At 36.1% G+C, this 26,055-nt stretch overlaps 10 protein-coding genes across 10 annotated transcripts in view; 7 read left to right on the forward strand and 3 right to left on the reverse strand.

Annotated features, from left to right (window-relative positions):
- SAPINGB_P001189 (uncharacterized protein) overlaps positions 1-1,371 on the forward strand; it is a gene marked incomplete at both ends in the record, with an annotated part of 1,641 nt that extends 270 nt beyond the window's left edge. The window contains one exon of the mRNA XM_031995912.1: positions 1-1,371. This exon is cut by the window's left edge and continues 270 nt beyond it. Within this exon, the coding sequence (XP_031851803.1) occupies positions 1-1,371 (1,371 nt within the window).
- A 140-nt stretch (positions 1,372-1,511) lies between these two features.
- On the forward strand, positions 1,512-3,396 carry SAPINGB_P001190 (uncharacterized protein; the record flags this gene model as incomplete). Its single annotated transcript, XM_031995913.1, has 3 exons — positions 1,512-1,523; positions 1,757-2,363; positions 2,594-3,396. 3 exons carry the CDS (start codon positions 1,512-1,514, stop codon positions 3,394-3,396), a joined length of 1,422 nt encoding a protein of 473 aa, XP_031851804.1.
- A 60-nt stretch (positions 3,397-3,456) lies between these two features.
- Positions 3,457-4,713, forward strand: SAPINGB_P001191 (uncharacterized protein; the record flags this gene model as incomplete). Its single annotated transcript, XM_031995914.1, has 3 exons — positions 3,457-3,529; positions 3,667-3,844; positions 3,984-4,713. 3 exons carry the CDS (start codon positions 3,457-3,459, stop codon positions 4,711-4,713), a joined length of 981 nt encoding a protein of 326 aa, XP_031851805.1.
- A 1,928-nt stretch (positions 4,714-6,641) lies between these two features.
- Positions 6,642-7,622, forward strand: SAPINGB_P001192 (uncharacterized protein; the record flags this gene model as incomplete). The annotated part of the gene is made up of 1 exon (XM_031995915.1): positions 6,642-7,622. The coding sequence occupies one exon, from the start codon at positions 6,642-6,644 to the stop codon at positions 7,620-7,622; it is 981 nt and encodes a 326-aa protein (XP_031851806.1).
- Positions 7,623-8,000: 378 nt separating this feature from the next.
- On the forward strand, positions 8,001-10,281 carry SAPINGB_P001193 (uncharacterized protein; the record flags this gene model as incomplete). The annotated part of the gene is made up of 2 exons (XM_031995916.1): positions 8,001-8,094; positions 8,162-10,281. 2 exons carry the CDS (start codon positions 8,001-8,003, stop codon positions 10,279-10,281), a joined length of 2,214 nt encoding a protein of 737 aa, XP_031851807.1.
- A 169-nt stretch (positions 10,282-10,450) lies between these two features.
- On the reverse strand, positions 10,451-11,737 carry SAPINGB_P001194 (uncharacterized protein; the record flags this gene model as incomplete). Its single annotated transcript, XM_031995917.1, has 1 exon — positions 10,451-11,737. One exon carries the CDS (start codon positions 11,735-11,737, stop codon positions 10,451-10,453), a length of 1,287 nt encoding a protein of 428 aa, XP_031851808.1.
- Positions 11,738-15,532: 3,795 nt separating this feature from the next.
- Positions 15,533-16,135, reverse strand: SAPINGB_P001195 (uncharacterized protein; the record flags this gene model as incomplete). Its single annotated transcript, XM_031995918.1, has 1 exon — positions 15,533-16,135. One exon carries the CDS (start codon positions 16,133-16,135, stop codon positions 15,533-15,535), a length of 603 nt encoding a protein of 200 aa, XP_031851809.1.
- Positions 16,136-18,161: 2,026 nt separating this feature from the next.
- Positions 18,162-19,754, reverse strand: SAPINGB_P001196 (uncharacterized protein; the record flags this gene model as incomplete). The annotated part of the gene is made up of 1 exon (XM_031995919.1): positions 18,162-19,754. One exon carries the CDS (start codon positions 19,752-19,754, stop codon positions 18,162-18,164), a length of 1,593 nt encoding a protein of 530 aa, XP_031851810.1.
- A 984-nt stretch (positions 19,755-20,738) lies between these two features.
- SAPINGB_P001197 (uncharacterized protein) lies at positions 20,739-21,479 on the forward strand (the record flags this gene model as incomplete). Its single annotated transcript, XM_031995920.1, has 1 exon — positions 20,739-21,479. One exon carries the CDS (start codon positions 20,739-20,741, stop codon positions 21,477-21,479), a length of 741 nt encoding a protein of 246 aa, XP_031851811.1.
- A 683-nt stretch (positions 21,480-22,162) lies between these two features.
- On the forward strand, positions 22,163-25,234 carry SAPINGB_P001198 (uncharacterized protein; the record flags this gene model as incomplete). Its single annotated transcript, XM_031995921.1, has 1 exon — positions 22,163-25,234. One exon carries the CDS (start codon positions 22,163-22,165, stop codon positions 25,232-25,234), a length of 3,072 nt encoding a protein of 1,023 aa, XP_031851812.1.
- Between the last annotated feature and the right edge of the window lie 821 nt (positions 25,235-26,055).

The raw sequence follows: 26,055 nt of genomic DNA on the forward strand, positions 1-26,055 counted from the left end.
TCGAATGATAAGCATAATGCTTCTTCAAACCACGAAACCCCCGTTGAAACCCCTATTGTGAATGTTGGTCCAACCTTGAACCCTACCTTTGACTCTTCACCAGATGGTGGTGATGTGGAAATTGACGCAACACCATCACGTGACATGGATGTTCTCATGCCGGATGCAAATCCATTTGGTGATAATTCTGAAGCCTGGGAATACATCTTAAAACTTAAGGATGTATTTCTGGTTGAATTGTCTATTGTTAAAGAAGACTTGAGTATTACAATTGAAGATTGGGAAATAAAATTTCAAAATCTTGAACTTAAAAACAATGAGTTAGCTAAACAACTCATTGCTTTGACCGAAAAGCTTAAAGCTTCAGAAGGACAAGTGAATTCTCTTCGCTCAGAACTTGATGTTTTGAGAAACAATCAGGTTCACACAGAAGTTAAACATGTAATGTTTGAAAAACTTAAAAAGGAAGTTAAGGATAATAAGGATCATTGCGATAAAGTGAAACATAAAGCTGATGAAATAGCTAAGATGACTCTTCAAGATTTGTCTCAAGAAAAAGCAAGAAACAAAAGAATTATCGACACTGAAATCAAGGAATTCAAAGAAATGACCAACAATCTTGAGAAAAGAGTTGATAATATGGAATACAAAGTTGGAACTATTTCAACTAAGGCTGATTTAACTACCAAAGAACTTAGCTACGCAAAAAAGGAAATCAAGAGTGCGGTAAGAAAAGTCGACACTTTGCCTTTTGCTTTGACCCCTAAAACTCCAAATGGAGCAACTCCAAAGTTGAAAGACATTATGAAGGCTCAAAAACAACACCGTGAAACTAAAGTTGATGAAGACAAACCCACTTTTAGAGTGTGCATAAGAATTCCAGATACCATGAAAAGAGTTAATATCCCTGCGATTGGAAAGAAAATTGATGCGGTTGCACAAAAGCCGGTGGCTCAGGAAATAGGCTATACTGTCAAAGGGCATTTATATGTTCAACTTAATGACAAAGATTTTGCTGATAAAGCTGCAGAATGGATCCCCAAAGTTGACCCTACTTATTCAGTGCTTGACACAGATTCTTGGTACAAGGCTGTACTTCAGGAAATACCTAATACGGCATCGATTGAAGACTTGAAAGAAACTCTCTACAATTTTAATGATTACCATATTGTTTTGAATACCGAACCCAAAATCATTAGCAGAAACCAATTTACCCAAACAGCATTGGTTTCATTCAGAAATGCCCAAGACTATGCAAAGTGTGCTGATAATCTTATTATCCAGTACACAAAAGTTAAAGTTAGACCTTTTATTAGCAGAAAAAAACTCCTGAAGAACTCCAAGCTATGCGTAATAAGATACGATTATTGAAAAATGAATCAGACAAAAGGATAATGAGGCCCATCCTGTTTCCACTGACGACTCACAAGATGAACCGATGAAAGAAACAAATATTGAAGAACTAGATGAATCCAATGAGGAAGAAAACGAAAACAATTCTATTACATCCAATGAATTATAAAGTATTCCAACTCAATTGTCATAAATCGAAATCTATTACTGAAACTATCTTAGATAAAAAGAACCTGATATCTTGTTATTACAAGAACCTTACTTTAACAACTATGGGCCCATTAAACATAAAGATTGGATCCCAATCTTTACAGAAACTGGAAAAGAAAAAAATAAATGCAGAGCAATTACTTACATTAGGTCTAACTCTGACTTACGAGCATTAACTACTAAAATTGAAAAGTTTACAAATCGAGATATGGTTACCATTTTGGTTAAAGACATTACAATTGTCAATGTCTATAATCAACCGAAACCATCCAAGAAATACCCTGAGCCACCGGTTTTTGAGTTTCTCAAACGGGAGATCAAGGAACAATACTCAAAGATTGTCATTGCAGGTGATTATAACTTACATCACAAGGAATGGGAGTCAAGGGCAGGTCCGAATACGGAAGCAGATGAAGTTGTTGAGTGGCTACATGAAAATGATATGATGTTAATTACTCCAAGAAATCAAAAAACATACAACAATAGAACCAATATTGATTTGGTTTATGGCTCAGTGGACTTACTTCATAGAATTTCATTTAGTGGAGTGGATGAAAATACACTAAGTGATCACTCAATTGTGGAGTGGGACATTTATATGTCTCAGAGTAAAAACGGGGATGAAGTTTTTATTTCGGTGAAGAGATTGAATATTAAGAATGCAGATTGGGAAAAGTTTGACAAGGAGCTTTCTTCTGCCATTAAAGATTTTAATGTGCATAACAAAACTCTAAAATCAACTGACCAAATTGATGACCAAGCTAAAGTTCTTGAGGAGGTTGTAAAAGAGCAATGGCAAAGTCGATGAAGGAAGTTAAGGTGATGAAAAAGTCCAAACGCTATTGGAATCAAGAATTAAGGGAGAAGTTAGAAAAAGCGCTAGAAGCTAAAAGGGAAGCCCGTCAAAGACAACCTTCTTTGGCTTTGAAACGACAAAAAATTGAAGAGGCGAAAAAAGCTAGAAAAATTTTTGACCACAGTTTGCGTGAGGCAAGTACTGAGCAATGGAATAAATATTTGTCTAGTTTAGAAGGAAATGACATTTGGAAGATTTTGAAGTATATTAATCCAAAAAGCAATGATACCATTATACCACAAATTAGAAAAGAAGATGGAACTCTCACTACTACTGTTGACGAAAAAAGACATGAAATATGGAAGGCACTTCTACCTGAAATTGATCATGGTCTTGATAGAGAGTTTGAAATTGATGACGATTCTCGATGGCCAAAATTAGAGTTTGATGAAGTTGACTCTGCATTGGCTGATACCCCAAATGATAAAGCTCCAGGAGACGATGGAATTACTGGCAAAGTTTTAAAGATGGCATGGCTAAATAAAGACTTTAAGGAAAGGTTTTTCAAGCTTCTCCAAGCTTGTGTAAAGTTTGGATACCACCCAAAAGTCTGGAGACATGGCATTATTGTTGTTATACCTAAACCTAAGAAACCTGACTATTCAAAGCCAAGAGCATACCGACCAATTTCCTTACTTAAGATTCCATCTAAAGTACTGGAAAAAATTATACAAAAAAGAATGACCAAGCTTACAACACACTTACTTCCACCAGAGCAATATGGGGGAAGACAAGGTTATTGTGCTACTGATGCTGTTTTGGAACTTGTCCAAAGAATTGAAACTAGTAAAGAAAAAATTTCAGCTATGCTCATTGATATTCAAGGAGCTTTTGATAATGTTAACAGAAATATATTGGCAGACACAATGGAGGATATGAAACTACCCAAAGCACTTATAAACTGGACGTACCAATTTGTAAGTGAAAGAGAAGCTAGTATGCTCATGGACCGAAGAAAGGATCAGTGCAAAAATTAGTACTGGAATTCCGCAAGGCTCACCTATTTCACCACTACTTTTTTGATATATTCCACACCAATGTATCATGCCATTAAAGAATGGGGTGGAACTCCTTTTGGCTTTATTGATGATGTGACTATTACCGTTGAAGGTAAAATTGAAGAAAATACCAAAAGCTTAAGCAACATATTAGAAAAATGTTGTAATTGGGCTAAATCAAGAATGACCAAAATTGATTTGGGTGATAAATTGGGTTTTATTCATTTTACAAAAATGTGAAACCTAAAGATGAGAAAGTGCAACTTACTTTACCTAATGGAGAACTTCGTGAACCCCAGAAGGAAGTTAAATTGCTTGGAATTACTTTGAACAATCTGCTTGATTTTAAATCTCATATTTTGAATAAAATCAATAAAGCAAGAAAAGCTGTTGGTGCTATTTGGCATCTTGGTGGCGTGCAAAAAAGGTATGCGAGGGTCTGCAGTCAGATCACTGTATATTGCTTGCGTGAGACCAATTGTCGAATATGGCTTAGAAATTTGGCATCACAAAATTTTGAAAGGAGAAATCCACAAGTTGGAAGTAATGCAGAATATGGCTTTAAGAAGAATTGTTGGTGCTTATCGCACAACTCCTATTGCGGTACTACAAAAGGAAGCTGGTATTATGCCATATAGTATTAGGCTAAAATTTATGGTGGCACGAAAAGCTATTCGTTTACACCTAAATATTAGCAAAACTAATCCTATTAATGGTCATTTGTTAACATTGATTGAGAAATCTCCAATTGCAAAGCTAACCACGCTTTACATGTTGGCGAAAGATGATAGAGACTATATGATTAAAAAGGATGAAAAACGAAAATGCAAGAGGGTTGAACCTCTTACACTGAAACAACAACAAAATCAGACGATTGGAATTTTGAAGAAACAAGCAATGGAAGAATGGCAAGAAATGTATTGGAACAGCAGTAAGGATCTGTGGTATCATAATATCACAGTGGAGTCGAAATGTACTGATAATCTTTCCAAAATGGTTACGGGAGTGATCATGAAGAAAGATAGTCGAAGGATCTTGAGTAATATTACTCAGTTTCGCACAGGCCATGGCAACTTTGGCGCATGGTTTAAAAAGTTTGGAATTGAAAAGGATAGTTACAACTGCAAATGTGGAGAGCTGGAAACAGTTCATCACATTTTAGTTGAGTGTCCTTTGCTTGAAGAGGAAAGAAAAGGACTGAAACGGATATCTCCAGAGATGGACATGTCGACTCTCTTAAACAGTTTAACTGGCTTACAAGAGATTGTAAGCTTTATCTCTGCTTGGAGGGATTAAGAAATACAATTACAGCGTTGATGAAGACAAGTGGAGATAGGTTGGGAAGGTTTGGTTATTTTAACCCCCTGTTCCTCGTAAGCTGGCATCAGGACTTATTTTCGGGCTGTTGGAGATGCAATGTTGAAGCCAAAATTAAAAGTTTATTATCAAAATGAAAAAATATATAGTATGGACAAGAAGGATAGCGCAGATGCTGATGTTATATAATTCTATAACCCTTGAATAAAAACAAACAAACAAACAATTTTTAACATCAATTGGGGAAAAAGGGCTGGATGGTGTAAAGGGTAACACGTTCGTTCGATAGCGGAAGATACTGGGTTCGATTCCCAGAATACCCCCTTTTCCTGAGGATGTGTACGGGAGTATACACCTAGATTGAAAACCATAGGCTACCCTGGTTACAGGAATGCCGACTCTTCCGTACAGTCTAAATAGCCTGCAGGTGATTGCGGGCCGTATCTCTGGCGGAAGAGATTAAGAAATACATGGGCGTCCGTGAAGATAAGTGGAAATGGGTTGGGAAGGTTTTGGGACCGACAGACTGGTTCTCCCTGTTCCTCGTAAGCTGGCATCAGGGCCCATCTTCCGGGCTACCGGAGACGCACAGAACAGAAACCACCCGTACTAAAAAGGTACAAATGAAAACCGGCAAGTCACATAGTCAGACAATAAAAGGATAGCGCAGATGCTGATGTTATATAGTTCTATAACCCTTGAATAAAAACAAACAAACAAACGTTTTTTTATGGTTTGTTTTTACTCAAAAATAAAATAAAAAAATGAGAAGTACGGGAATCGAACCCATGTCACTTGCTTGGAAGGCAAGTATGATAACCACTACACTAACTTCCCATGTTGTCAAACAATTATACAAACAATTAATTTATTTAAAAAATTTTAAAATTTAAAATTTTTTAGTTTAAAATGTTTTCATAGAAATGTTGTAATCATGAAGAAAGATCCCTGTTCCTCGTAAGCTGGCATCAGGACTTATTTTAAGGCTGTTGAAGATGCAATGTTGAAGCCAAAATTAAAAGTTTATTATTATTAAAATGAAAAGATATATATAGTATGGACAAGAAGGATAGCGCAGATGCTGATGTTATTTAATTCTATAACCCTTGAATAAAAACAAACAAACAAACAAACAAATTATATAAAAATTGAATTTACATTAAATGTTTTCTTTGAAAAAATAAAATTTTGTATATATAGTAAAAAACCAAAAAAGGATAGAGTTAATACTGGTTTTTTTTTTAATTTTTTTATTATAATCCTTAAATAAAAGTAATTAACAAAATTCATTTTTATATTTTATTTTATTTTATTTATAATTTTTAAGCATATATAATAATAAATAAAATAAAATTTTAATTTTTTGAAACTGCTAAAAAAAAAAATAAAATATTCTTAAAAGCTAATATTTTTCTGTGTTGAATTTAAATTTAGCCTCCTTTTTTTTTCTTCTTCTTCTTCCTCTCCCCTCTTTTACTTTTAAAAAACTTCAAACGGCTAAATTTTCAAAGTTTCCATTTTATGTCATTTCTTGTTTTGTTTTTTTGTTTTTTTGTTTATTTTTTACCTCTGGAACAGCGCTTCAATACAACAGTACCAATCATCTCCATCAAAAATACAATAAATTCTTTGCTCTTTTGTTTCTTCCATCAAAAATACAATAAATTCTTTGCTCTTTTGTTTCTTCCATCAAAAAAAAAAAAAATAAATAAACTGAGCGGCTGACGACTTCAAGTGGCTAACTGCCTTATTCATACTTTGAAATGGAAAAAAAAAATGAATAAATAAATAAATGAATGTCTATAAAAGCCCAGTTTTATCTATCTTTTTTTTTTTTTTTTTTTTTTTTTTGTTTCAAATTATTATTCCAAATTCCAAATTCTAATCTAATCTAATCTAATCTAATAATGACTTCTGTTTTGAGTATTTACGGCAACAACTCTGAAGAAAAACATGGGTGGCTGGCTTCCAAGGTTATCCACAAGGTCAAATCTAAAGGTAGACTTTACATGGCTAAAAAGGCTTTTAAATACATATCTGAATTTTTAACAATTGTAAAAATGGACTCTTATGAACAAGCCTTCTATGCCAAATCCTTTGCTCTACCAATCCCCCAGGAGAAGCTTTCGCAACTGGAACCCAGTCAATTTCAGTCATACTGGGATAGTGGATACATTTCATTTCTGGAAAAAGATGAAGCTAAAGAAATACTGAAATCTCATGGAACAAAAGATTTGTTTTCCAAAAAGGAACGCAAAGCTTTCATCAAGTCAATTGAATATGGTGCTGGTAACAGTCTGGCTGTATGCATCAATTCAATTTATAAAAATCTTAGTGATAACAGCTATTTTGAAAAAAGTGATGAGGAAGAAGAACAAGAAGAACAAGAAGAAGCTGCTGAGGGTGTCAAACCTGAAGAATCTACTGAACTAAAAAATGATGTTGTTGCCAACCTTGAAACTAAAGAATCCAAGACTGAAGAATCCAATACTGAAGAATCGGCACCAAAACTTGAAAAATTAAAAAAGCCACAAGAAAAGGAACTTTTGAATGAAAAAATAAATTCTTCTGATACATTTTTCTTTAACATTTTGACACTTTACTACATGTCGCAAGTCTACCATGCCAACAAGTCCAACGAGGCTATGAAAGATTATGCTGAAGCACTTAAAGAAAATGTTGTTATAACACCTGAAACTAACGTTTACGATTTTAAGGGGAATCAGGTCTCATTGAAGGAACTAGGAAAATATCGCTCACACAGTAGTGAGTATAACATGTTGCCTCTGGCAGAAGAAGGAACTCCTACTGGGTACAAGATTAATGGTGTGCTAAGGAAACCTGAAGAACTTTGGAAGTACATTACAGTCGAACAGTCTTCGCTTTAGTGTTTTCATGGAGATGTTGAATTTTTTCAAGGAGATTAAATTTCCATTTTAAGAAATTATTTCGGCAAATGGTTTAATCCTTTTTTCTTAGACAAAAAAAAAGCACCACATTACTGAATTTATAAACATATTTTGTATTCTTCTCTTTTTTTTTTTTTTTTTTTTTTTTTGCTACTCTATACTTTAAATTATTTTCCAAAACTATACAATTTTTTTTTTTCATAATTTCTAATACAAATTTATTTTTTCTTTGGTATATACTAAGGATACTAAAAAAACAAAAAAAGGTAAGAAAAATAAATCATGTGGCCAATGATTTAAGACTTCTAATTAAATTCTTTTACAAAAAGTACAAGTTCAGAATTGACTTTAAAAATCATGAGTTTGAATAGTCAAGAAAATGTTTCTCAAGATGGAATTGTGTTCAATGAACCCAACAAGAAGTCTGTTGGAGATATCAATTTCGTAAAAGGTAAGTTGAAGTTGAAATTTTTAATTAAAATATCAGAAAACAAATCAATTAACGTGGATTTATTTAGATGACTTTAAAAATGTCACAGACGAAAAACTTTTAAAATATATAAGTCCTCTTCAACATGAAACAAGTGAAGAAATCAGCACCGAGATTAAACTACTAGTGGAAAAGTCATGGAAAGATTTAGAGACCCGGATCGAGAATCTCAATTTACGTCTAAGTGAGCACCTGGATTCTGTGGAATGTATCAATTCCGGTACAACTCTTTTCAGCGCAGGTGCAAGCGCAAATATGCAAGCAACAATGACAACAGAAGCGGCAGAAGCGGCAGAAGCGGCAGAAGCTGCAGAAGCTGCAGAAGCAGGCATGGAGGCCTTTGGAGCAATTGAACGGGAGATGGACGAAATCAGACGCGAGATTGCTGAGATGCGGGAACACTATGATGAAGTACTAAAAGAAATGGTAAACAAAAAAAAGTGTATTGAAATTGGACAAGATGTGTGCCAGGTTATTGACGCAACTGTCAAGGCCCGGGTCGGGGCCGTCACTAAGGTTTATGACCAAAAGCTGAGCGGTTTGCTAGCGCAAGTTGAAGAGGCGACTGCAGTTTTGCACGAGACTGCAATACAACGCGAGTCATTAATTTCTCCAGATTCTTGTTGCTGTTGCACATTTCCTCTCCGTTCACAGAATGCAGCTCTGGAAAAGAAGCAGCGCGGGGAGGAAGAGGCTGCCAATGGTTGTGGTGGTGGAAGGCAGTTTGAAATGATGTTTAATGTTTTGGATGCACGGCTGGCGCTGATTGCAAAAGAGTGCGGCGAGCTCAAGGAACGTGAGACAAGGTATCTGGAACAGATCTCTTGGTTGGAGAACCGGCTGATTGCTGTGGAACACAGAACTGCGGTATCGTTGTATAATTCATCAAAGAGTTGTGATGATGGCGATGGTGAGAATGAAATTATAATGTCGGAAGAATCAGTGGGTAAAAGTAGCAACGAAGATTCTGGATCCATCATTTTCCATCATCCGGGTGCAGTATCTGCGACATCGTCCATACCATCTTTTATGGAACAATACCTAACTGAAGTGTGTTCAATTAATAAAGAATACCCAAAGCATACAAGTGTTCAAGAAGACTTTTACCAAGAGACTGCAGAAGAAGAAGAAGAAGAAAAAAAAGATGATGCTGATGCTGATACTGATGCTGATGACGAAAAGGACTATGGTGTTGAAACACATTATACACTAGAACAGCAGCAGCAGAAGGAGCAAGGGCTAACAAAAAGGTTCCATCCAAGAGCTATGTGGGAGTGTGAAGTGGAGCATCCTGGAATATGCTTTAAAAAGAATGGCAATGATGATGAAGACGGGAGAGAAGGAAATGAATCTGAAGAGGATGAATCTGGAAAAGGTGAAAGTTATTATGAAAATGATTATGATGACGATTATGATGATTATGATTATGATGATTATGATTATGATGGTGGATCATGGTTAAGATCAGATGTATCGAGCGAGCTAGAAGATCTTGGGAAGAGTATTTGTGCGGATCAACCAAGTGCAATTGAAATGGATCAAATTTTTGGTGGAGGCCCCCTTTGCCGTGAAACTGGTTTTATTGGTGCTACTCCGACCACAAGTGTACGACTTAACTTGCTTGCTACAGAATTTGAAAAGACCTCAGAGGTTGGCAGCAACGATGAGTATCAAAAGAAAGGACAAATAGACTGTGTTAACCAGCTGGAAAAAACATTGAACCATGAAGTGACTAGATACCTAAATCTGTACCATGGGGCCGGGACAGTGCCGGAAGATGGGGGGAGGTCTCGAAGACGATACAATAGTTTTCAAGATGATGGTGAAGAAGAAGAAGAAGAAAAAGAAGAAGGAAATTATAATGATGAAGATGAAGGCGAACAAAGTCCTATTTCTGAACGAATGGATCGGCTGGAATCAAAAGTTGCAGAAATGGAAGGGGTTGTGCGTGGGGCTGCTAGAGAATTGGATGATATGTTTGAAGAACTCGAAAAGCGTGGAGAGACATTTACAACATGGACAAGTAAAAAAAAGATGCAAAAGAAAGGAAGCTTTCAAGATGATGATAACACGAGTTTTGCTTCGGGTACTCAGCGAGGGTTGATTACCAATGTAGGATGGGAATTTGCAACTCATTCTAGTTTCTAGTGAATAATAATAGTAGTAGTGGTGGTAGTAAAAGTATATTAATAGTCAAGATTTCGTACTTTAATATTTACATAAAATATATATTTTTTTCAAAAAAAAAAAAAAAGAAAGTCATTAAAAGTCGTAAAGTGGTATTTTTTTTGTAGGTAGTGAGTGGTCATAACAAAATTTAGTGGCCCTCAGACTTGGCATAAGTGGAAAGTTCATTGACAGCATCTGAGATAATCTTGATACCCTTCTCAATGTCCTCCTCAGAGATGACAAGAGGAGGGGCAAGACGAATGATAGTGTCGTGGGTGGGCTTAGCAAGAAGACCCTTTTCCTTCATAAGCAGACACAAGTCCCAAGCAGATCTGCCGTTAGCCTTGGAAGAGTCAATGACAATGGCATTAAGAAGACCCTTGCCGCGAATCTCAGTGACAATGCCAGTTTCGAGAAGAGGCTCAAGACCCTTTCTAAACTTTTCACCAAGAGTGGCAGAACGCTCAGTAAGGTTTTCGTCCTTAACAACCTCAAGGGCAGCAATGGCAACAGCGCAAGAGAGGGGGTTACCACCATAAGTGGAGCCGTGGGTACCGGGCTCAATGCAAAGCATAATGTCCTTGGAAGAAAGAACAGCAGAGACTGGAGTGACACCACCGGAAATGGCCTTACCGAGAAGAACCATGTCAGGGCGAATGTTAGAGTGTTCAAAGCAAAGAAGCTTACCGGTACGAGCAATACCAGTTTGGATTTCGTCGCAAATCAGGAGGACATTGTGCTTCTTGCAGAGGGCAGAGACCTTAGTAAGGTAATCAGCATCAGGGACCACGATACCAGCCTCACCCTGGATGGGCTCGACCAAAAAGGCAGCAATCTTGTCGCCGGCATTGTTAAAGGCCTCCTCGAGGTCCTCAACATTGTTATATCTTAGAGGCTTGTTTGTGCCAGGAATGTAAGGGCCAACCTTCTCGAGGTAAGGGCCATAGTTTTCCTTAGCTTCTGGGTCAGTGGACATGGAGACAATGGCAATTGTTCTACCGTGGAAGTTTTCAGTAGCACAGAGAACAATGGCCTCATCCTCTGGAATTCCCTTCTTCATGTAACCCCACTTGCGGGCAAGCTTGATGGCAGTTTCGACAGCTTCAGCGCCAGTGTTCATGGGGAGAACCATTTCAAAGCCGAAAAATTCGGTAACGTACTTGGCAAACTGGCCAAAAACATCATTGTAAAAGGCACGGGAAGACAGAGTGAGACGCTGGGCTTGTTCAGTGAGAGCAGCAATGATCTTGGGGTGGCAGTGGCCCTGGTTAACGGCCGAGTAAGCAGACAAAAAGTCAAGGTAGTCGTTTCCTTCGGGATCCCAAACGTGTGCGCCCAAAGCCTTTGAGAGAACAACGGGCAGAGGGTGGTAGTTGTGGGCCGAGTACTTTTCCTCGTACTCCATTGCGGTGGCAGAAGAGATCTTAGCAATCATTGTGGATATATATGTAGGATAGTAGAATGGTGATGTGTGTGTGAATAAATAAAGGAAAAGATTAGTTAGAGATAAAGATTTTTAAAAAAAAAAAAAAAAAAAAAAAAAGAGGTAAGAATTAATGGGAAACTTGGAGTATTTATAGTTTTTTTTTTTTCTTTATGGGAGATATATATATATATATATATATGAAATAATAATAAAATCAAATCAAATAAAAAAAGGGTACCCACGGGGACGTTTTTATTATTTTATATAATTGTTTCGAAATTGCTTCTAAATTTTTATTTTTTATTTTTTATTTTTATTTTTTTTGATTATATATATATATACAAGAAGATCAAGAAAACTGCCCCATCTACACATGAGCCTGTGCGGGCCGATTAAGGGTGCTTAAGACATATGTTGACAGGGGAATTTTTCAATTTATTTTTCCCCATTGATTTGGGTGGTGTATTAAAATATACTACCAATTTCAATATTTATTCATAATTTTATAACAATAAGAAGAAGAAGAAGAAAAAAAAAAAATTAAATAAAGGAAACCTCCAATTAAGAAGAATCTTATCCATGTGACGTTAAAGAAAAGTTTGTTGGTAGTAGCAAAAAAAAAAAAAAAAAAAAAAATTTTTATAGGTTTGAAAGTATTAAAGAACCCTATAGGCAGTGGATCGCGAAAAGTGGACTCTATAAGCAGGAGAAAGAGATTGCAAGGTTTTTGCCTTTGGTGGTTTGGTGGTGGGAGGTTTTTTTTTTATTTTTTGTGGAGGTTTGGAAAAAAAAAAAAAAAAAAAAAAAAAAAAAAAATCCGTTCAAATGACGTGGGGCTTTTTTTATTTTTTTATTTTTTTTATTTTTTTTATTTTTCAGATTGATGACTCAGCAGTTGGGTAATCAAGTCTTCAGCGGCAAAATGATAAGTAGTGTCCATTATTTTTTTTTTTTTTAAAAGAGGAGGAGGGGGGGATTAAAAGGGAATTTTTCAAATGGTAAGAAAAAATAAATAAAATAAAAATAAAAATAAAAAAAAATCAAAGTTGCCCGTTATTTTTTTTTTTTTTTTCCAAAATATATACTTTAATACTTGAATAGGAAAGTTGATTCCGAATGGAAGTTCAAAGCAATTTAAACGTCTATATACATTTGTAGTATGGAAGAAAAAATGATCAGCCAGTTGTAATTGTTGTTGATGTGGTGGTGGTGGTGGTACAGTTTTAAATGGTTGTCATGGCAATTATCCCGAAAATAGAAAATAAACTGAGAGAGAGAAATAAAAAGTGCTCTTATCTGCCTTCAATAAGCATCTGAATCAAAAAAAAAAAAAAAAAAAAAAAAACTCACAAATAAAAATAACGAAGGAAATTCCAATCGAAAATAAAAATAAAAATAAAAATGAAAAAAAAACTATAATTGATGGAAATAGGTAATCAGTCTAGTTATGGTAGGTTTTATTTCTTTCTTATTGTGAAAGAAGAAAAAAAAAAATAAACCTTGTATAAGCTTAAAAAAAATTAAAATAAAATAAATATGTTTAAAGGCAAAAAAAAATTGGGCCGAGCAGGGAATTGAACCCTGGACCACTCGCAAAGTTGCTTAGCGCCCAAAGCGAGTATCATACTACTAGACCACACGGCCAGACTAAACTTGCGTTTCGTAGTTGTTGAATTTTTTGCAAGAAGGTTGTATATAAATTAAACTTTTCTAAAATATAAAATTTATAAAAAAAATTGGACTAGAGAATTCTATAACCCTTAAATAAAAACAAACAAGCAAACAATTGGATTAGAAATATAAAGGTGAATAAATTATTAAAATATAATTCAATATTAAATTTTTTGAATGTAATTTAAAATTTTTCAATAAAAATAATACATATATTTTAAATAAATAAATAAAAATTTAAATAAGTTTTTCTGTGTTCAAAAAAAAAAAAAAAAATTTTATTTCTAGTGTTAATGAAAATGTTTATTTTGTACTTTATATTTATTTTTAATCAATAGACGTATTCCATTAACGCTTTTTTTTTTTGCTTTTTTTACACTGGACCCCCCTCTTCACAAGAATAATAATTATTTCTTTTTTTAAAGATTGTCATACTAACTAATTTTATCTTAGTCAAGCATACGAAATCTATTTAGAACCCATAACTCATTTATTTTTACATAATTTAAATAGATCAGGGTAACTCTTTGCCCTAGTTTAGTACACCCTAAACACTCATGTGTAAACCCTTACCCTGATGATATAACCTGATCATTATTTAACTGAAATTTTTTCACACCTTTAACCAACTTGAACATTTTGAATTCATTCTTATTTCTCTTCAGCACTAACACAAATTTATGGTAAGTCTTTAATGATTAAAAAAAAAAAAATTCCCAAATTTTAGCAAGCCACTGGAGAATATCGAAAAAAAAAGAAAAATAAATGAAAAATTTTTTTTTATATGATGAGCAACAAGAATTTCTTCACCTGAACTTTCATGTGGAATAAAATTTTGACAGAGCTTTTTAACCCTGATTTTTTTAAAAAAAAATAATTTTTTTTTTAGTGTGCTTTGCTAAGTTTGAATTACTTGGACCATTTCTAACTGTTATTTTCTTTAGTATGTGAATGTGCACTCGTAGCACTTTGTTAATAAGTTGATGTAGAATTACAGTGTTTAAATATATAAATATAAATTTTGAATATAAAGAATTTTTTAAAATCAATGGTCCTATTTTTTTTTTTGCCGAGAATTCTAATGCCACGACATGTTTTAGTAGGCATATTTTGTAATCCAAAATAGTTATTTCAAGTGATTTAAGATGACACTCGATCTTTTTATTTTTTTGGAACCGTTTTTGATTACGGCTTTTGAATAATGACCATGCGATTTTTATTTTTATTTTATTTTTTTTTTTAATTCTATTCACCACTACAAAAACACTTAGAAGTAAGGTCAATATCAATCAAAATATTCAACTGTCACGCGCACACAGATAAGCACTAACGCCACAACCAAATTTATCAGTCTCTCATTCTGTTAATCTTGATCTACGACTTTTGTCTCCCCCAAATATGGCTGCTTTCAAAAGTTTATAGCTTTTATTTTATTTAAAATCATGCTGAAGGCTGCCTTTTTGTGGTCTCTCTCTCTCTCCCTCTTTATTCTGCCGTAGCTGCATAGAATTGTTGGACATAAACTTTCAAAAAAAAAAAAAAAAATAAAACAAAACAAAACAAAACAAAACACCTAAACGGGGTCTTATCGTGTTAGAAAAATAAAAAAAATAAAAAGAATTCCTCTTTTCCCCGTTTTTGTCTTATCAGTTTGCAATTCTGCAGCCACTCATTTTTTTTAAATCCTTCTTACCACCATAATATCATATTTGTCTTCAACTATTTTTCTCTCCTTATTTTTTTTTTTTCTTATATATACTCAGTTGATATTTATTTTTATTTATTTATTTATTTTTTTGGGCAAACGTTACTAAAATTTACTTTTCTTTTACGTATGCTCAATAATAAATATAAAATACAATCTGTTGGCAACTTGTTGGTAGACTAGCGGGTGCAACCTGCCTTTGGGTAAAGAAACTTGCAACTGGTTGGTATTGAGGTACTCTATCCTTGAAAGAAATAACACCACGAGGAAAAAAAAAAAAAAAAAAATAAAAAATAAAACAAACTTGAACATTAAAATCCAACAAAAAAATTCTAAAAATAATTATATATATAAAAAAATAAAAAGATTCAATCCAATTATAATAGTAGAGTCCATTCCAACATTTCAAATTATTTGTCAAAAGTCCTTTACTTTGAAATATGTTCCTTCATCTTTTCAAAGATACTCTTTTCTTGTTGAACAGCCTCCCGAGTGGCACGTACGTTACCAAATCCACCACGGCCAATCGACATGTTGCTCATTGTAGGCTTGCTAGGGTCAGTTTGAGGTGACGGGATGCCTTCATCTTGAAGAATCTCGACTGTCTTTTGATCCAGATGTTTAGCCATGTTTCCTGCACCGCCACGACCTGTTGTGAAGACCTCTTGGTGCAGTGGGTGGATGGCTTCCTCAGCAGGAATGATTTTAGGAGACAGGTTAGGGCTGCCAAAGCCCATATTACCTGCTCCTCCACGGCCAGTCGAGTAAAACTTAGGGACGTCGCTATTTTCATCAATATCAAAATGGGGGGAGTTAGTTCCAACGCGGGGGCTGCCGGAAACATGTGGGCTTGCACCTTCGGGTTTGGGGCTATCTTCATGCCCGTGTTTGTGGAACGAAATCTTAGGACTACTGAAGCCGAGTTTAGGGCTGCTAAAGCCCAGCTTGGGGCTGCTGAATCCGAACCGTGGGCTGTGGATGTGCTTGTGGTGTTCCTTATGAGGTTGTTGCGGTTGATCTTCAGAAGACATGATTTTGTGAGTGGACGACGATAAGGACAAAAGGAAGAGGAAGAAAGGTTTAAGATATAAAAAAGAAGAAGAAGAAGAAGTAAAAAAAAAATAGGAATTGAATTAAAAAAAAAAAAAGAAAAAAAAGAGATAAACTTGAAAGATGTTTAAGAGTATTTATATTTAAAAGAAGAAAGTAAAAAAAGAAAAAGAAGAAGAAAAAAGAAAAAAAGAAGAAATCAAGGCTTACTTATATGCATCTCTTTGTGTACTAGGCATCATTGTTATATAATATCATTAAAAAAAAATACAATAATCCAACCACCACACACACCACCACCACCTCTCACTCAGAACAATCCACTTTTACCCTCCCTTTTTCGCCCCTTTTGAAAATACGCCAGCCACACCTAGTTTGATATTTCTGATATATATATATATATATATATAAACCTCCGGTACTCGTGCTCGTGCTCATGTGCGTGGTGATGGTGGTGCCTGAGCTGTCATTTTTTTTTTTTTTGCATAGAAATAAAGGATTTTGTTATTGTTCTTATAATTTAGTATTGAAATCATTAGAATTGAAAAAAAAAAAAATAAAAACATTTCTTCATCGACTTTTAAATCAAAAAAAAAGCAAACTAAATACACTTTGATTTTTTGATTTTTTGATTTTTTTAATTTCAATTTTTAATTTTTTAATTTTTATTTCCACCCTCCTTTCTTTTTTTTTTATCCCTTAAATTATACAAAAAAAAAACAGAATGCACCGTTTAATACTTTATGTGAATCATCTCCCATAATCAACATCAACATCATCATCATCACCTTCTTTGTCATAAAGTTTTTAAGCTTATAAGTTTAAAGGCCGTAAGGAGTAAAACCAAGCCAAAAAAAACAAAAAAACAAACAAACAAAACTTTTAATTGATAAGTCGCCTCTCTCCAGCTTTTGTTGTCCTATCAGCGACGCCAAGCAGCCAAAAACAGCCCAAAATTCGATTCTTCCACAGACTGGGCGTTGCGACGCGCTTATCAGTGGGTCATCCCTCTTTTTTTTTTTTTTTTTTGGCACATGGAAAATAGAAAAAAACAGAAAAATAAAAAAATGAGAAAGAAAAAAAAAAAAAAAAAAAGGCAGGACTAATTCATAATTCCTAAAAAGGCTTGTGAATAGAATTAGAAAATAAAAAAAAAAAAAGAATAACAATGATGATAAATTTCAAAAAAAAAAAAAAACAATTAACTATTCATGTAGCCGTTTGATTTATTTTTGAAAAAAAAAATATGCTTAAATGTCTAAAATACCTTTTTATTATTGATCATTCAAATCACCAAAATCTTCCTTTTTTTTTTTGTTCTCTTATTCTCTTATTCTCATTTTCTCCATTCAATCTATAACAGCAATCAACAAACTGCGCTTTATCTAAGAATAATTATCACCATATATAATCACTATTAACAAGCAACTGATTATATACATCAACATATATCTCTCATGCATATCATACATCATTCAATACCCTTCTTCGTCCTCCTCCTCTATTGTCTGCCTGTCTGCTTGTCTGCCTGGCTGGCTGGCTGCTAGCTAGCTATTGTTGGCTGTTGGCTGTTGGCTGCCGGCTGCTTCTGCAGCATCACCAATGCAGATCCTACCTTTAAGCCCGCACTTAGGCTACTAGTCTAAACATACACATACAACAAATGAAAAAAAAAAAGACAATCTTAAATAACACTTCTTATTTCTTTCTTTCTCTATCTCCCCCTCAAAGCTGTCATGTTTACTTAATGAAGAAACTTTTGGAGTTTCTTTAAAATCATAATACATTACTTGGTCTTGGTTCAAAATTTGGTTTTATATTTGGTCTGTTTGCGTTGCACTCACAATAATATATTTAAATCCGCATAAATAAAAAAAAAAAAAAAACTTAAAAAAACTTTATTGGGCCAATTGCTGCTTGCGCACACGACAACCCCACAGCCCTTATCTACAATCAATTACATCACCCAGCAACTTTTATTTTTTATTTATTTTTTTATTTTATTTTTTAAAATTGTAGCTGCGCCAAAAGTTGCTTCTCCAATTCAATCAACACATGGTTCTCGCGAATCGGCCGCGCAGGTCCTTCTTCTTCGGCCTCTGCCATCTTGGTCCGCTCATTCAATCCTTCCTCAAATACTCCGCGCACAAGCGACTCTGCTAGCGAAACAGCGTTAGCTTCTGCGGCTAGACCTTCTGGCGACCCGCTTTCAAACACTTGTTCCAATGACCCACGTACGTCTCCAAGATCAAAAGCATGCCCAGCATATAAAATCTGAGGCTCGCTATTGCCATTCTGGCCATTCTGGCCATTCTTTCCATTTTTGTCACTTTCATCATCTTCTTCAACCTCTGCAAACGACATGTACTCTGCAGGCAACCCTAGAAATGCAACAAAATTGCTCTCCCACTCTACTGGTGCACTAGCATCCAGTTGCCGGACTTGGAGCAGCCGCGCGCGTCTCCCAAACATACGGTGCTTGGCCTTGAGTACAATTGTCGCATCGTCATCCTCGTCAACATTTTTACTAATATCCCCCCCTTCTTCTTCTTCTTCTTCTTCATCATCATCATCCTCATCAACGATTGGAGGAATTGCAAACGTTGCAACCTTGGCATGTCCTGTCTTAATACCCGCCGGTATAAACCCGTAAGAAAAGAGCATTTCACCTGCACCCTTATTCTCTCCATAAGTAATTGTCACTTCTTCCCCCCTTTTAATTTCTCTCGTTGGTATCAGCAGAACCGAGCCAGTCTCACCATCAAGTTCATACTTGCTGTTCCACCCAACTTCATCGTGGTTGCACATGTCTACCACTGGAACCATCCCTAACCGTAAGTTTTCCTCATACTCTTCGGAAGGCTCCTCCAAAACCTCTAAGCTTCGAGAAGAAATCCACGATTCAATAAGTAACCAGTCCTGAAATGTCACCTCCACATCAGCCTCTAGATTGATTTGCGGCTGCGGCCCAGCCTTGACGTACTCGGAAATTCGTTCACGCAACTCCACAGACTCAAACAACCGGTTGTATCGGAACTTGAGAAATTCTAGCTTGGAAAGCACAGCTTCATAGATGCTTGAGCCGTACAATGACTCTACATCGTCCTTATCCCAACTAAAGGGCAGGTTCATTTCTCGCAATGGAGGCAGAGATTCTACCCATGAAGTCCATCGGTCTCTTGGGCCACCTCTTCTTGACGTAAGAATCTCGTAGATAAAAAAGCGTACCAAAATGTCCTTGCTAGTTAGTGGGAACTTTTCGAAAAATTCATTAGTTGTTGGGCTGCTTCCTGATGCAACAGTAATTGGCGTCCCATCGGCTTTGCGGTATAACAAATCTTTGAAAAATTCGCTTTTTTCAGCTAATGCAAAAATAGAGCGTCTTGTAAGCACAGAATCCAAGGGTACTCGCACAATAGGGGTCTTAGAATCAGCAGTAATATCAGCAGTGGCGTATAATCCGGCTCCATCAGAGCCTTCTGCTTTGATTTCACAATTATTCAGCTCAATTCCATTTTCCTTGGCCCAGTCTGCCAATGAAGCTAGCTTGACGGATCGATCAAAAGGTTTAGTAGGAAGAACTGTAGTATTTCCGTCCATTATGATTTAATTTAATTGAATTGAGTTCGATTGATTAAAGAAAGAGGAAATAGTAGATGAAAAAAAAAAAAAAAAGGTTGTGGGATGGCACGTTGACAGTTTATGGAAAAAGGCGTGGTGGTGGCCCCTCATGAAATCTCGGCTGAGAGCTGTACGACCGTACCAATATATTACATAATAAGTTACATAATATATAATATATGGGCTTATCTGAAAGGTTTAGTGGTACTCAAAGAAGAGGTCTCTAAGTTCAGTTCGATCTCATTAGGAGTGATTAAAAGATAACCTTTAAAGTCAGCAGTTGATAATAAGTAAGCCATGACTTTTCTAAAAAATTACTTAATGCTAAATCCATTAAATTAAAAAAAAAAAAATTTTTTTGGAGTTGAGAAAATTGCAAAATAAAGCATTATTTTGGACTGATTCTTTTTGGCAATGTTGAATAAACGCATTAATAATTGAAAAATAGTAAAATTATTCTAATATTCTAATATTTTATTATTTTTACATAAAACACATTGAATAAATTTTAATATTTAATCAGTAACATTTCTATTATTTTTTATTTATTTATTTATTTATTTATTTATTTATTTATTTATTTATTTATTTATTTATTTATTTATTTATTTATTTATTTATTTATTTATTTATTTATTTATTTTTGATTCTTCAAAATCATTTCAATCTTTAACCTTCAATCTTGAATCTCGAAAACGTGCCCACTGATTTATTATAATCGATTATAAATTACATAAAACCTTACACATACTTATTAATCAAACTATTTACTTTAGCTTTTCCCTCATCTTTCAATTTCTCCACGCGAGCTCAAAATCACCGTCGTAAAGAAAAAAAATCACAAACAAAAAAAAAAATTTTTTTTTTTTTTTTCCGCTTTCACAACCACCAAAACCATCCGTAGTAACTACCCACTACATACTTTACCACTACCACTTCCACCTTTGACACTGCATACCAACCATGTCTAACTGGGACGACGAAGACTACGATGTTGATGCCGCTTCCTCGGCTCTCAAGGCTTCTTGGGACGACGAAATTGAGGGCGACGCTCTCGACTCTTGGGAGAATGCCCTTGATGAAGACGACGAAGACAACAAGCCCAAGGCCCCCACACACAAGCGCGTCCCCCTGAAGCAAAAGCTTAAGGAGAAGGAGGAGAAAGAACGTCTTGAACTTGAAGCCAAGGCCCTCAATCTCAAGGAAGAAGATGCCCAGGCAAAGAAAGAGCGACTGAAACAAGTCGAGCAGGACAATGATATGGCCAACTTGGCTGATCTGATGGGCGGTGCCGATATTCACCCTCGTGCCCGTGCTAATGCCAATAAGGAAGCTGTTGCCGCTGCTCCTTTACCCTCCAAACTCTCTGATTTCCAGGTTTTCCACCCTTCCACTAAGCCCGAGTTTGAAACTCTTCGTAAGACCCTTGTTCCAATTCTTTCCGATCTTAACAAGGTCTCCAATGTGCACTACGCCAACCTCGTCACTGATATCACTCGTGATCTCTCAAAGACTCTTTCTCAAGATCAAATCCGCAAAATCATCTCTACCCTCAACGCTGTTGCAAGCGAAAAACAACGTGCAGAGCGCGCTAACAGAGGCAAGAAACCAAAGGCACAACTCAAGTCGTCTTCTGCCAAGATGGAAGATAAGCTTGACACCACCAATTATGATGATGGTCTTGATGATGATGACTTTATGTAAAAGAAAGAAAAAGAAAAAGGAACCAACAAAAGAAATGCCTGTTTTTGTTTAATAACATGTTTTTTTTTTCTGGGTTTAGTGATGGCATCTTGCTCAACAAAAACATGATTTCCCATTGTTTCTCTCCAACTCTCAAGCGAGTTTGAAAAAATCAAATAAGGAGATCATTGAGCTGCTGGATCAGCCTTTCCCAAGTAATTTCAATGTAAATGAGAAAATAGACTTTTTGAAATGAATCTGAAATGGTAACCTGTATCTTTTGTTAAAGTAAATATCAGGACAGTAACTATAAAAAAAATTTAGGTAGCAACTTTAAAAAGCCGGGTAACTTTTCAGTTTCCTCAATCCGTTTTTCATACCCACACCCACACACACCTCTTTTGTTTTTACATCACGACGCGTAACGTCTTTTGCTTATTTTTAATTATATTTTTCACTTCGACATTTGGCACTTTCGAATTCCAACCTTTACTTATCTTAACTTGAATGAACTAGATTAACCATACCGAGTCTTAACTGTATCTTAGTATATTGTTCATTCCTTAAATTAGATAATTACATAAGGTATATATTCCCGCCACCCTTGACGTTCCCTTTTTTTTTCACTTCTAACTCTCTAGCCTTTTTTTTTTTTTTTGGATTTGATTGCATTCGCCTAGAAGAGTACCCGCACCAGATCCATCATGTCCAAAAGATCGCAAGATCATAAAGAGGTGGCTCTTCCTTTGGATGAACCCCAATATCAAGACATTCTTCGGCAACTGCGAAATATGCCCGAATTTGCTCAGCTTTTCCAATTTGTTTCTTTCTTTAAAAAGATGTTACGCGTCAACGAAGAAGTCAACATTGAAGTCATTGAAGAAGAACTTATTGGAGTCGCATTACCCACAGCATTCCTTCATACCCTACTTATGAATCTTCTTTTAATTTTATCACATGTAAAGCGCACTGTCACTGAAGACACTCTGGACGCTGCTGCTTGGGAGGTTTACTCACAACATAACGTTTCACCCAATGATAACCCATTTGGAGTTTCTTCTGATCCAGACGACCTCGAACATTTTGATTCTATGAGTCCTCAAGATAAGATTCGTGTCCTTCACCAATTAGTTCATTGGGTCGTTATAGCCCCTAATTTCCGTGAAAAATTTGACAAACTTTTGGCAGCTGATCCCGATACCCTGCCCCAAGCTTTTCGAATTGATCCCGTGGGATGGAAAGGTGAATTTGGCACATACTATCTTCTTGATGATAACCGACTTTACTTTTTTCAAGATCAGCCACCAGATTTGTCGCAGGTCGACCCACAGTTCACTTCAGGTCTAAATATCAATTCCAAAAATGGAACGAAGGAACCACCCAAAGAAAAAAAACCATCTATAGTTACTCAACCTGATGAAGAGATTAAAACCCCTTCTCCTTCTTCTTCATCCACAAAAAAACGAAGACGTGAACCTTTGACTGCCGTGGCTCGCAAACGAAGAGCTATTGCAGCCAATAAACGGAAAAAGGCACTTGCTGCAGCTGCAGCTTTGGAAAAGGAGGCTGCTGTTGATAAAGAAAATGAAGATGAATCTAAAGATGACAATGGTAATAAGTCTGATACTGAACTTGAAGACAAAATAAATGAAGAAACCCCTCACTATATCTCCCTTTCTGAAGCGTTGAGTAAAGAGACTCCTGAAAGCGAACTCATTTGGAGTTGTGTTTGTGTTACCCTTTCTGACTGGGAAGAGTTTATTGCAAATCTTAAGCATAGCAAAAACCAGTATGATCGTCAGTTTTATTCATACCTTAACAAGGAGCTTCTCCCTGTTCTTCAGTCTTTTGAGGAATCTCGGATCGCAGCTGCCAAGGCCCGTCTTAAAAATCGCGAGAAGCAAGTTCTTGTGGTCAACCGTAAAAGGTCATCACGTCTTGAGGAACGTGCAACACGTGCAAATCGTGAAGAAGAAAATAATAAGCAGGTTGAGTTTATCATGGCTGAGGAAACAAGAATGAAAGAGCGTGAAAAGCGTCTTAAGTTGCGTGATGAGCGCCGTGAAAAGGAAAAGGCTGAAAGAGAGGCCAAAGCTGCAGCCAAAGCTGCTAAGCTTGCAGCAAAACTTGCTTTTAAAAATACCGCTGCTGCTGCTACTCCCACTGCTACTCCCACTGCTGCTCCCACTGCTTCTGTCAACTCTAATTCTGCTGCTGTTATAGCTGTTGTGGAAAGTGTTGACAGCAGTGCCACCCAATCCAAGGCTAGTAGCGTTCGTTCTTCTCGAAGTACTTCACCAGCTACTTCAGCTTCTACCCGTCACAGCACACGCAGTAGTAGTCGTTTATTGGAACGACATCTTGCCAATAAGGTTTTGGGAACTCCCAAGACTGAGGAGCCTATCTTTGAAAAAAGTAAAAATGTTGTCCCCCCTGAGAATGAGCATTGGACATTTGATTGCTACTGCGGTATTCATGGTGAAGATTATGATGATGGTACACCTGTAGTTGCTTGTGGAGGTTGCGAGATTTGGCTCCACGTTGGGTGTTTGCATCATAGCGAATATGAGCGATTACAAATTGCAACTGAGAACGAGCAAAAGCTCAAGGAACGACGCGATGGTATTTCCAAAGAAGTCACCAAAAAGGAAGAAGATGGAACCAAGGAAATGCTAAAAGAGGAACCGGAAGAGAAATCTATTACTCTTGTTTCTGATGATACCCTAAGTCTTGAAAAAGGGCCCGAAGAGGATCTGAGTACTGAGTTTCTATGTGATCGGTGCGTAAGAATTCGCACGTATCGGGAAAAGAAGCTTAAAAGAGAGGCGCGTCTTGCAGAAATAGAAGCTGCAAAGGCTGCAGTTAAGGCGGAGCGTAGAGCCGAACGCGAAAAAGCTAAAGTTGAAGCAAGAGCTCAGGCTAAGGCTGAGGCGGTAGAGCAGGCAAAGGCAAGAGCCGAAGCCAAAGCTCAAGCCAAACAGGAAGCCAAGATGGCCAAAGAGCAAGCCAAACAAGCTAAAAATGAGGAAAAGATGGCCAAAGCTCAGGCAAAACTTGCAAAGGCCCAAGCTAAGGCTCAAGCACAGGCTCAAGCACAGGCAAAAGCACAGGCTAAAGCTAAATCCAAAGTTAAAGCACAGGCTCCAGTTGTGGTTGCAACTCAGATCCAAGGCCAAACTCCAGCTTTTGTACAGCAATCAGCACCTCAATACATTGGTGGACCTGCACCAAACCCGTCACAATTTGTTCAAACCTACCCACATTCAGCTCCTATTGCTCAATACAATACAGTCCCGGCTACAGTTTCGACGCCTTACAGCTTACAAGCAGCAGCATCTAATGTAATTCCAAATACGTCACCAGGCGGTATTTCTTTGAATCATAGTGTCATGTCTACTGCTGCAACTGCTGTAGTTGCCGCACCTGCGCCATCTTTGCCCAACACTTCCATAACTACAACACTTATGGGTTCTTTGTTAGCCGCCCCAGAAAGCCTCTCTTCTTCACAGCTACAACAATTACAACAAATACAACAACTTCAACAACCACAACCACAACCACAACCACAAGTGCAAGTGCAACAACCATACTCTGGCCAGGGATTTTCGATAAACCCAGGATTCGCTATAACTGTTCCAGTGGCCCACCCTCAGGTTCTTCCCCCCCAGGTGCCTCAGGCTGCCTTTGTTGAACCAGCTGCAGCAGTGCCCATGGTTCCCGGTACCAATACAACCCTGACGGATCCCATTCACCCGGGACCTCCAAATGGTGTTTAAACGGAACCTTAATGTTTAAATTTAGTATTTAACAGAAGAAGGTAAGAGATTGGAATATGAAAAAGTCAAAAAAAAAAAGGAAATTTCTTTTAAAAGTTTTTTTTTTTTTTTTGATGATGTTGTTGATCAACATCTGTGAGTAATTCTTTGTATAGCTATATTGTGATTCTTTTAAAAATAAAATAAAATAAAAATAATACACTTAATATATAACGAACGTCCCTTGCATGTTTCAAAAATCACTAGTAAGCCATGAAGATCGGTAAAGTGAATTCGAGGGAAAAAAAAAAAAATTAACATCACAACGACAAAGAATTATTTGAAAAAGATATATCTGTCTCATCTATAAAGAACCGGGATCAAGGGGTTTTACAATAGTCAAAATGAAAGGTTCCTGGATGTGTCAGGCACCAGGCACATTTCATAAATAAAAATAAATAAAAATAAATAAAAATAAATAAAAATAAAAAAACTGTTGTGGCATGTTTTGGTAGCTTTGCGTGCAAAAATATAATCCTGTCAATATTTTTCGGTAAGAATCTATTTAGCATGGTTTTCAAGACAGAAGTTCACGCAAACTCAGCCGTAAATAATTTAGAAGCTTTGTCGTGATATCTGTAATGCCGAAGAAGCTCCTAAAAACCAAAGCTTTCTTCTACGACAAATAGATGATGCTACTTGTTCTTTAGAAAAAAAAATAAAATAAAATAAAAATAAAAATAAAAATAAAAAACGCCTGTAAAAAAAAAAAGTTCAGTATAACAGACATATTTAAATGCACTGGGCATAAGATGTAAGCTAGAAACATGCTAGCTATATAA

This window comes from Magnusiomyces paraingens (genome assembly GCF_902498895.1).
Source record: "Magnusiomyces paraingens strain CBS 517.90 genome assembly, contig: contig1, whole genome shotgun sequence".
NCBI classification, from domain to species: Eukaryota; Fungi; Ascomycota; class Dipodascomycetes; order Dipodascales; family Dipodascaceae; genus Magnusiomyces; species Magnusiomyces paraingens.